At 40.4% G+C, this 10,684-nt stretch overlaps 1 protein-coding gene across 1 annotated transcript in view; it reads left to right on the plus strand.

Moving 5' to 3' along the window:
- Window positions 1-10,684, plus strand: part of GCK72_009885 (uncharacterized protein) — a gene marked incomplete at both ends in the record, with an annotated part of 48,856 nt that overhangs the window by 23,673 nt on the left and 14,499 nt on the right. Inside the window, 6 exons of the mRNA XM_053727579.1 lie at window positions 27-1,995; window positions 2,552-2,983; window positions 3,311-4,615; window positions 5,157-7,034; window positions 7,172-8,041; window positions 9,519-10,388. Of these exons, the coding sequence (XP_053587156.1) occupies window positions 27-1,995; window positions 2,552-2,983; window positions 3,311-4,615; window positions 5,157-7,034; window positions 7,172-8,041; window positions 9,519-10,388 (7,324 nt within the window). The remainder of the gene's footprint in view (window positions 1-26; window positions 1,996-2,551; window positions 2,984-3,310; window positions 4,616-5,156; window positions 7,035-7,171; window positions 8,042-9,518; window positions 10,389-10,684) is intronic.

Below are 10,684 nucleotides of genomic sequence, written 5' to 3' on the forward strand. Positions count from 1 at the left end.
TTTTCTCTTTAAAATGTGTTTTTTAGAACGACACAAATTGGCGGAGCTACTTACGTCACAGTCAAGTACGGAACGACGGCCAAGGAAATCATTGATACTCTGACTGAAGCTTGTAATAATGGAGCCGTTGATATTATTCTGGATGAAACAAAACAAGTAATTGACAATTCAATTCATTCCACATCTTCCACACCTGTTCTTGTCGATCAAAGTGGAAAACCTCTTCCAACTGATTCAAATGGAAAATATCTTGATAACAATGGAAATCCAATTGTGATTGAAGGAGATGAACCAACTGGACCAGAAGAACATAAATTGGAAAAGAATGAAAAAGGAGAATGGGTTTATCCATTGGTCGATAAATCAGGAAAACCAATTGAAACGGATGAGAATGATAAACCAGTTATTACTGTCGTTGATACTGAAGGAAATCAATTATCAAAGAATGATGATGGAAACTGGATTGATTTATCTGGAAATGAAATCGATACAGATGAACTTGGAAGACCATTGGATTCAGAAGGAAAACCATACAAATTTGATGATGATGGACGTGTTGTCATTTCTCCAGAAGTTGAACAAGAGGACGCCACACCAGCTATTCCATTCATTATTGTTGATGGTGAACCAATCAATGAAAACGATGGAGTTTATACAGATAAGGAAGGAAATGTGATCGAAACAAACTCAGATGGACAACCAATTGATGAAAACGGACAAGTACTTCCGAAAAATGAAGATGGAGAATTTGTGAAACCAAGTACTGTCGGAACTACGAAAGCAACGATTGTATCACCTGATGGAACACCACTTCCAACTGATGCATCTGGTGCTGCCATTGGACCAGACGGAGAATCAATCCCAATTGATGCCAGTGGAAGACCATTGGCACAAGATGGATCACCACTTCCAACTGACAATCAAGGAAATTATGTTGTGCTGCCAGCAGCAAAGGACTCCGAAGACGCCCAGCCACCTACCGATTCTTCCGGAGTCATTATCTATCCTATCGTAAATCCAGATGGAACATTGCTGACAACTGATTCTACAGGAAACTATATCACTAAGACCGGAGAAATTATTGAAAGAGACGATGAAGGTAAACCCATCGGTCCAGATGGACAAGTATTGCCAACTGATGCATCTGGAAACTTCATTTATCCTGTAACTGGTCCAAACGGAGAAGTTCTTCCAACTGATTTGAACGGAAATCCAATTTATCCAATTGTTGATCCAGATGGAACTCCAATTACAACTGATGCCAGTGGAGTTGCACTTGGCGCAGACGGAGAGCCTATTCCAACTGATGCCAGTGGAAAACCACTTTCCAAGGATGGATCTCCGCTTCCAACTGATAATCTAGGCAACTACGTGCTTGTACCATCTGATGAAGACACAACCAAGGCTCTTCCAACGGACGATGCTGGAAATGTTATCTATCCAGTTGTGAAACCAGATGGAACACTCCTTGGAACTGATTCTACTGGTGCCTTCGTCACAGACGACGGACAACTGATCGAGAAGGACGATGAAGGGAAACCAATTGGACCTGATGGATCTGTTCTTCCAACTGATGGTGCTGGAAACTTTATCTATCCTGCAGTTGGACCAGATGGACAGATTTTGCCAACTTCCTCTGAAGGAAATACAGTATATCCAGTTCGTGGACCTGATGGAACCCCACTTCCAACTGATGCTTCTGGAGCTGTTATTGGACCAGACGGAGAACCAATCCCAACTGATGCCAGTGGAAGACCATTGGCACAAGATGGATCACCACTCCCAACTGACAATCAAGGAAATTACATTTTTGTCCCGTCTGATAGTGTAGTCACAAAAACTATTCCAACTGACGACGAAGGAAATGTAATTTATCCAATCACTAGACCAGATGGAACACCATTGGGAACTGATTCATCCGGAAAGTTTATTACTGAAGATGGAAAGATTGTGGATGCAGATGATCAAGGAAAGCCACTCGGACCAGACGGACAGGTAAGCGAGCATGTAGATTTTTGTAATTTGACGAACGATTAAACGATGTATATAATTTTTGTCAGCGTGTAATTTTGTTAACATACGAAAATAGCCCATTTCATGTTTCCAGTAAGCATTAGACTTTGATACGAATTGAGTATCAATCATGACGTTAGTTTTCTATCAGGAATCTATATTTCTTTTTAGAATGAATCAGAGACAGCAACTCCTTCAAATCAAAAATTATCAAGTTTTGCATTTGGATGTAGTTGTTATAAAAAGGAGTGAAGTATTACCCATCCGCTGGTGGCTGACCACTCGCTCAAAGTTCGGCCCGGGGACGCGGAGTGGGTCTCGACGCGACTACCGTAGTATAAAACTTTTTCATGGCGAAAGTACGGTCAAGAACCGCCGTAAATCGAAATTCCGCAACGAGACCCACTCCGCGTCCTCGGGCCGAATTATGAGTAAGCGGTCTTAGCCACCAGCGGATGGGTAATAGCAAGCACATAACCTTCGTGAAATTTTAAACATAATTATTTTTATAATAAAACGACACGAGACTATTTTTAAGGTTCTTCCAACTGACGACGCTGGAAACTATATCTATCCAGTCATCGGACCTGACGGGCAACCACTACCAACTGATTCTGAAGGAAAGACTGTGTATCCAGTGAAAGGACCGGATGGCACTCCACTGCCAACGGATGCTTCTGGAGCTGTCATTGGACCAGACGGAGAACCAATCCCAACTGATTCAAATGGAAAACCACTTTCCAAAGACGGATCTGCACTACCAACAGATAATAATGGAAACTACGTGCTTGTACCATCTGATGAAGAAACTATAAAACAACTCCCAACCGATGAGGATGGAAATGCTGTGCACATAACTAAACCAGATGGAACTCTTCTGGCAACTGATTCAACTGGAAAGTTTATTACTGACGACGGACAAATCATTGAACAGAATGAAGATGGAAAACCGATTGGACCAGATGGACAGGTATTTTCGCCCTTTCTCAACAATGAATCCCGGTCTCTCTCGCTTTGAATTCACCTAATTTCTGAGTTAACTCGGGAAGACGTTATATTTTTGATAAATTTCAATTTCCACTAATCACTTTGAACTTTCCAACTTCTTAACATTGTAGTCGTTTGGTAACTATTTGATGTTTCTATACTATAGTCAGAAAGCCAAACATAAGGATATCACAAGAACTAATTTTAAGGACATAAAGTTTTGAACAAATGACCAATGCTCACAAATGTATGCTGTGAGATATGAAACGTGACTTGGTGTAAACAATGGAGAACACATTTTTGTTTACAGATTCTACCTTCGGATTCCGAAGGAAATTACATCTATCCAGTAACTGGCCCTGCTGGGCAGGTTCTTGGAACGGACTCAACCGGAAAGACTGTGTACCCAGTGAAAGGACCAGATGGAACTCCACTTCCAACTGATGCTTCTGGAGCTGTCATTGGACCAGACGGAGAACAAATCCCAACTGATGCCAGTGGTAAACCACTCTCCAAAGATGGATCTCCACTTCCAACTGACGCTTCTGGCAACTACGTTCTTGTTCCAACTGATCAAGACGCATCAAGAACTCTTCCAACTGACAATGAAGGAAATGTTATTTATCCAATCACTAAACCAGATGGAATTCCATTGCCAACCGATTCAAACGGAAAGTTCATAACTGAAGATGGACAAATTGTTCAAGTCGATGAAAAAGGAAAACCAATTGGACCTGATGGATCTGTTCTTCCAACTGACGACGCTGGAAACTATATCTATCCAGTTATCGGACCTGATGGACAAATTTTACCAACTGATTCCGAAGGAAAGGCAGTGTATCCAGTACGTGGACCAGATGGAACTCCACTGCCAACTGATGCCTCTGGAGCTGTCATTGGACCAGACGGAGAACCGATTCCAACTGATGCCAGTGGTAAGCCGCTTTCCAAGGATGGATCACCACTTTCAACTGACGCTTCTGGTAACTACGTTCTTGTTCCAACCGATGAAGAAGTTACGAAAGCTCTTCCAACTGATGGTGAAGGAAATGTTATTTATCCAATCACTAAACCAGATGGAACTCCTTTGAAAACAGATTCAGATGGAGCATTTGTTACTGATGATGGGCAAGTTGTGGAAAAAGATGACGAGGGTAAACCACTTGGGCCTGATGGATCTGTTCTTCCAACTGACGATGCTGGAAATTACATCTATCCAGTTATCGGACCTGATGGACAACCACTGCCAACTGATTCCGAAGGAAAGACAGTATACCCAGTTCGTGGACCAGACGGAACCCCACTTCCGACTGATGGTTCTGGAGCAGTCATTGGACCAGACGGAGAGCCAATTCCTACTGATGCCAGTGGTAAACCACTCTCCAAAGATGGATCTCCTCTTCCAACTGACGCTTTTGGCAATTACGTTCTTGTTCCATCCAATGAACATGCAACAAAAACTCTTCCAACTGATTCAGAAGGATCTGTTATTTATCCAATTACTAATCCAGATGGAACTCCACTCGGTACTGATGCATCTGGAGCATTCGTCACCCAGGATGGTCAATTGATTGAGAAGAATGAAGATGGAAAGCCAATAGGACCGGATGGACAGGTATGAATTCACCCAATAGTTTCAAATGTGATTACATTCTGTAACTCTTTTTCAAAAATTTCGTAAAAACGTACTAAAAACTTTTCGGCAGCTCGTGAACAGTAAACATTTCCAAAAGAAAGCTTGGTTTGCTGGCAATTTGGGAGTTGCATTATGAATAGCAACTCGATTATGTCTATACTTGCTAAATATGGATTAAGTAGCCATCAATTATGCTATTCAATAATCAATTGTCCAAACGCTTGTGAATAATAATTTGCTTCATTTTGAGATGTGATATTTTCTAAAAGTAGGCCAATTCTGTAAGTTTATTTCAATTGAAGTCTTTTTAAAGGTCGAACCTACTTTTAAGAAATCAAAAAAGACTGTGAATAAAGTTTCAATGGTTTATGAAATCAATTAATCGCTAGTCTTAAAATTAACAAGATTCGAGCAATCAAGCTTCAAATCAAAATAGAAAAAAAGCAACGGTACAGTTTCAGTTCCCACCTTCCAGGCATACTTACTAGGGACTGATCCAGACGTATTTTCGTAATTTCAGATACTTCCAACTGATGAATCCGGAAACTACATCTATCCAGTTATTGGACCTGATGGACAAGTTCTTGGAACTGACTCAACCGGAAAGACTGTATACCCAGTTCGTGGACCAGATGGCACTCCACTGCCAACGGATGCTTCTGGAGCTGTCATTGGACCAGACGGAGAGCCGATTCCAACTGATGCCAGTGGTAAACCACTCTCCAAAGATGGATCTCCACTTCCAACTGACGCTTCTGGCAACTACGTTCTTGTTCCAACTGATCAAGACGCATCGAGAACTCTTCCAACTGATGATGCTGGAAACGTGATTTATCCAATTGTGAAACCCGATGGAACTCTTCTTCCTACTGACTCTACTGGTGCCTTTGTCACTGATGATGGCGAAGTTATTGAGAAAAATGAAGACGGAGTACCACTGGGACCTGATGGCCAAGTCCTAACAACTGATGCAAACGGAAACTACATATATCCAGGACCAGATGGGCAAGTTCTCCCCACAGATTCCGTCATTCCAATAATTGTCGATCAAAGTGGAAAACCGCTTCCAACTGATTCAAATGGAAAATATCTTGATAACAATGGAAATCCAATTGTGATTGAAGGAGATGAACCAACTGGACCAGAAGAACATAAATTGGAAAAGAATGAAAAAGGAGAATGGGTTTATCCATTGGTCGATAAATCAGGAAAACCAATTGAAACGGATGAGAATGATAAACCAGTTATTACTGTCGTTGATACTGAAGGAAATCAATTATCAAAGAATGATGATGGAAACTGGATTGATTTATCTGGAAATGAAATCGATACAGATGAACTTGGAAGACCATTGGATTCAGAAGGAAAACCATACAAATTTGATGATGATGGACGTGTTGTCATTTCTCCAGAAGTTGAACAAGAGGACGCCACACCAGCTATTCCATTCATTATTGTTGATGGTGAACCAATCAATGAAAACGATGGAGTTTATACAGATAAGGAAGGAAATGTGATCGAAACAAACTCAGATGGACAACCAATTGATGAAAACGGACAAGTACTTCCGAAAAATGAAGATGGAGAATTTGTGAAACCAAGTACTGTCGGAACTACGAAAGCAACGATTGTATCACCTGATGGAACACCACTTCCAACTGATGCATCTGGTGCTGCCATTGGTGTGGATGGAGAGCCAATTCCGACGGATTCTAATGGAAGACCATTGGCACAAGATGGATCACCACTCCCAACGGAGAATCAAGGAAATTATATTCTGGTTCCTTCTGACGAAGCGACGACGAAAGTTCTTCCTACGGACGATACTGGAAATGTCATTCATCCAATTACTAGACCAGATGGAACTCTTCTTGGAACGGACTCAACTGGAGAACACATAACCGATGACGGTCAAGTGATCGAGAAAGATGATGAAGGTAAACCAGTTGGACCAGATGGAGCAGTTCTACCAACTGATGACGCTGGAAACTTTATCTATCCTGTAGTAGGACCAGATGGACAGATTTTGCCAACTGACTCAACTGGAAAAACTGTGTATCCAGTACGTGGACCAGATGGAACTCCACTGCCAACTGATGCTTCTGGAGCTGTTATTGGACCAGACGGAGAACCAATCCCAACTGATGCCAGTGGTAAACCACTCTCCAAAGATGGATCACCACTTCCAACTGACGCTTCTGGCAATTACGTTCTCGTTTCATCAGATGAAGATGCAACAAGAACGCTTCCAACTGATTCAGAAGGATCTGTTATTTATCCAATTACTAATCCAGATGGAACTCCACTCGGTACTGATGCATCTGGTTCATTCGTCACCCAAGATGGTCAGTTGATTGAGAAGAATGAAGATGGAAAACCAATTGGACCAGATGGACAGGTATGAATCGTTTCAAAAATGATAATTTTTTGGCACCGAATTGCTCGGCATCACGCATTAATCTAGTTTTGATCAAAATAGAATCACAGTCGATTTATTACAAAATCTTTCCTTCTTTAATAATTTAATTATTTCAGGTACTGCCTACTGATGACGCTGGAAACTATATCTACCCAGTTATTGGACCTAATGGACAAGTTCTTGGAACTGACTCAACCGGAAAGACTGTATACCCAGTTCGTGGACCAGATGGCACTCCACTGCCAACGGATGCTTCTGGAGCTGTCCTTGGACCAGACGGAGAGCCAATTCCTACTGATGCCAGTGGTAAACCACTTTCCAAAGATGGATCTCCACTTCCAACTGACGCTTCTGGCAATTACGTTCTTGTTCCAACCGATGAAGAGGTTACAAAAATTATTGCAACTGACGATACTGGTAACGTTGTCCATCCAATCACTAGACCAGATGGAACTCCTTTGAAAACAGATTCAGATGGAGCATTTATTACTGATGATGGACAAGTTGTCGATAAAGATGACAAGGGTAAACCACTTGGACCTGATGGATTTGTTCTTCCCACTGATGACGTTGGAAACTATATCTATCCAGTCATCGGACCTGACGGACAACCTCTATCAACTGATTCCGAAGGAAAAGCTGTGTACCCAGTGAAAGGACCAGATGGAACTCCACTTCCAACTGATGCTTCTGGAGCTGTCATTGGACCAGACGGAGAACCAATTCCAACTGATGCCAGTGGAAAACCAGTCTCCAAAGATGGATCACCACTCCCAACTGACGCTTCTGGTAATTACGTTCTTGTTCCAACCGATGAAGATGCAACAAGAACGATTCCAACTGATTCAGAAGGATCTGTTATTTATCCAATTACTAATCCAGATGGAACTCCACTCGGTACTGATGCATCTGGTTCATTCGTCACTCAAGATGGTCAATTGATTGAGAAGAATGAAGATGGAAAGCCAATTGGACCGGATGGACAGGTATGAATCGTTTTGAAAACATTTCATTATAAGCACCTATTAGTTCAGCATTGCATATTAGTCTAGTATTCATCAAAATATAATCAAAGTTGATTTATTACTGATGGTGTATTGTTTTTGGGGAAAAAGTAATCTTATAATTTTCACCTTATCCAATGTCAATTTGTTTCACTGTTGATTGTGTTGTATACCGACTAAAGTAATAGAATATGGCTTGAGTCAATGTAACTATTGAAATATAGTCTTAAAAACAGAAAACTTCACCAATAGCCAAACTATTTACTCTTACAATTTATAAAACCGCGGGTTGGAACGCGCCTTTTTAAACACTTTTTGTCATATTTATGTGAGAATATCAGCTGGTGAATCAGGGCTGGGCAAATTGTTTGAGTGGGTGTTTCAAAATTCTGATGATTGGATTAAGAAAGAAATAGCTGAGATAAAAAAGACACTGATACACGATTTTATCTCAAAATCTGTTGGATTACTTAATTATAATTGAGCCATGTTTCAAATATTGCATGTTTCAAACAATCATTCTAACAGTTCGCCCAGCCCTGCTGGTGATATCAACCTCACCAGAATTGTAGTCATGTTTACAAAGATTGCGAATATGTAAGACGCGTGGCAAATAAAATTTGACGCTTCTCAGAAATTGAATTTTTGCTAATCGTCATCAAACCAGAAATCAGTAGATTGGCCTTGTTGAGAAGCAGTGCTAATGAAATCGATTCTTATTTTCGAACAACAAGGTTTCTAACTTAATAACTTGTGACATCCAAAAAAGTACCTCTTGCTCTTTTATATTCATTTTTTTCAATATTTTATCAACTCGAACTACCTAGAAATCTCGAAAGTTCAGGGGTAACATGACCCATGTGCTGGGTACGAAAATTTGTTTCACTAATAAACGACATTATAAGGACAACCAAAAAACTATCAAATAAGAGCAATTATTATTCTGGCGTACAAGTTATCTAAATCCAAAATTTTATAAAGCTTCCGAATATTTTCAAAATAGTCACAGGGTACCAACCCATCTTATTACTTTGGCCGTACCTTGGATTTAAAAAAAATGTTGCTTCCTTTTATTGTATTAATCGTTTTTAAATTTATAGATCCTATATTTGAACGACCTCATCTATAAACTGTCCTCATTCTTAAACGTGAAAACTTGATCCAATCACAAACTCATTTGAAAAAAAATTTAGAATAATATAAATCGCGATATTATTTTTTGAACATATCGTACAGCTATTTTTGTGTTTCTGTTTTTATAGCGTAATGAAAAAAATATTATCGGCCTATTCAAGAACAATAACTTGTGGTACTAAAACATTTTTATGACACTTCAATACCATAAAACTGTATTAAATAACACGTTATTGTTCGTGAATAGGTTAATAAAGAGTTATGTAAGTTAAGATCATTAAGAGCTATGTACCAATGAAAACCTAACTACAAATGTTCTTTGCAGGTCCTCTCAACCGACTCAAATGGAAATTACATTTACCCAATTACTGGACCTGATGGACAAATTTTACCAACTGATTCCGAAGGAAAGGCAGTGTATCCAGTACGTGGACCAGATGGAACTCCACTGCCAACTGATGCCTCTGGAGCTGTCATTGGACCAGACGGAGAACCGATTCCAACTGATGCCAGTGGTAAGCCGCTTTCCAAGGATGGATCACCACTTTCAACTGACGCTTCTGGTAACTACGTTCTTGTTCCAACCGATGAAGAAGTTACGAAAGCTCTTCCAACTGATGGTGAAGGAAATGTTATTTATCCAATCACTAAACCAGATGGAACTCCTTTGAAAACAGATTCAGATGGAGCATTTGTTACTGATGATGGGCAAGTTGTGGAAAAAGATGACGAGGGTAAACCACTTGGGCCTGATGGATCTGTTCTTCCAACTGACGATGCTGGAAATTACATCTATCCAGTTATCGGACCTGATGGACAACCACTGCCAACTGATTCCGAAGGAAAGACAGTATACCCAGTTCGTGGACCAGACGGAACCCCACTTCCGACTGATGGTTCTGGAGCAGTCATTGGACCAGACGGAGAGCCAATTCCTACTGATGCCAGTGGTAAACCACTCTCCAAAGATGGATCTCCTCTTCCAACTGACGCTTTTGGCAATTACGTTCTTGTTCCATCCGATGAAGATGCAACAAAAACTCTTCCAACTGATTCAGAAGGATCTGTTATTTATCCAATTACTAATCCAGATGGAACTCCACTCGGTACTGATGCATCTGGAGCATTCGTCACCCAGGATGGTCAATTGATTGAGAAGAATGAAGATGGAAAGCCAATAGGACCGGATGGGCAGGTATGAATTTACCCAATAGTTTCAAATGTGATTACATTCTGTAACTCTTTTTCAAAAATTTCGTAAAAACGTACTAAAAACTTTTCGGCAGCTCGTGAACAGTAAACATTTCCAAAAGAAAGCTTGGTTTGCTGGCAATTTGGGAGTTGCATTATGAATAGCAACTCGATTATGTCTATACTTGCTAAATATGGATTAAGTAGCCATCAATAATGCTATTCAATAATCAATTTTCCAAACGCTTGTGAATAATAATTTGCTTCATTTTGAGATGTGATATTTTCTAAAAGTAGGCC

The sequence above is a fragment of the Caenorhabditis remanei genome, chromosome III (genome assembly GCF_010183535.1).
Source record: "Caenorhabditis remanei strain PX506 chromosome III, whole genome shotgun sequence".
NCBI lineage: Eukaryota > Metazoa > Nematoda > Chromadorea > Rhabditida > Rhabditidae > Caenorhabditis > Caenorhabditis remanei.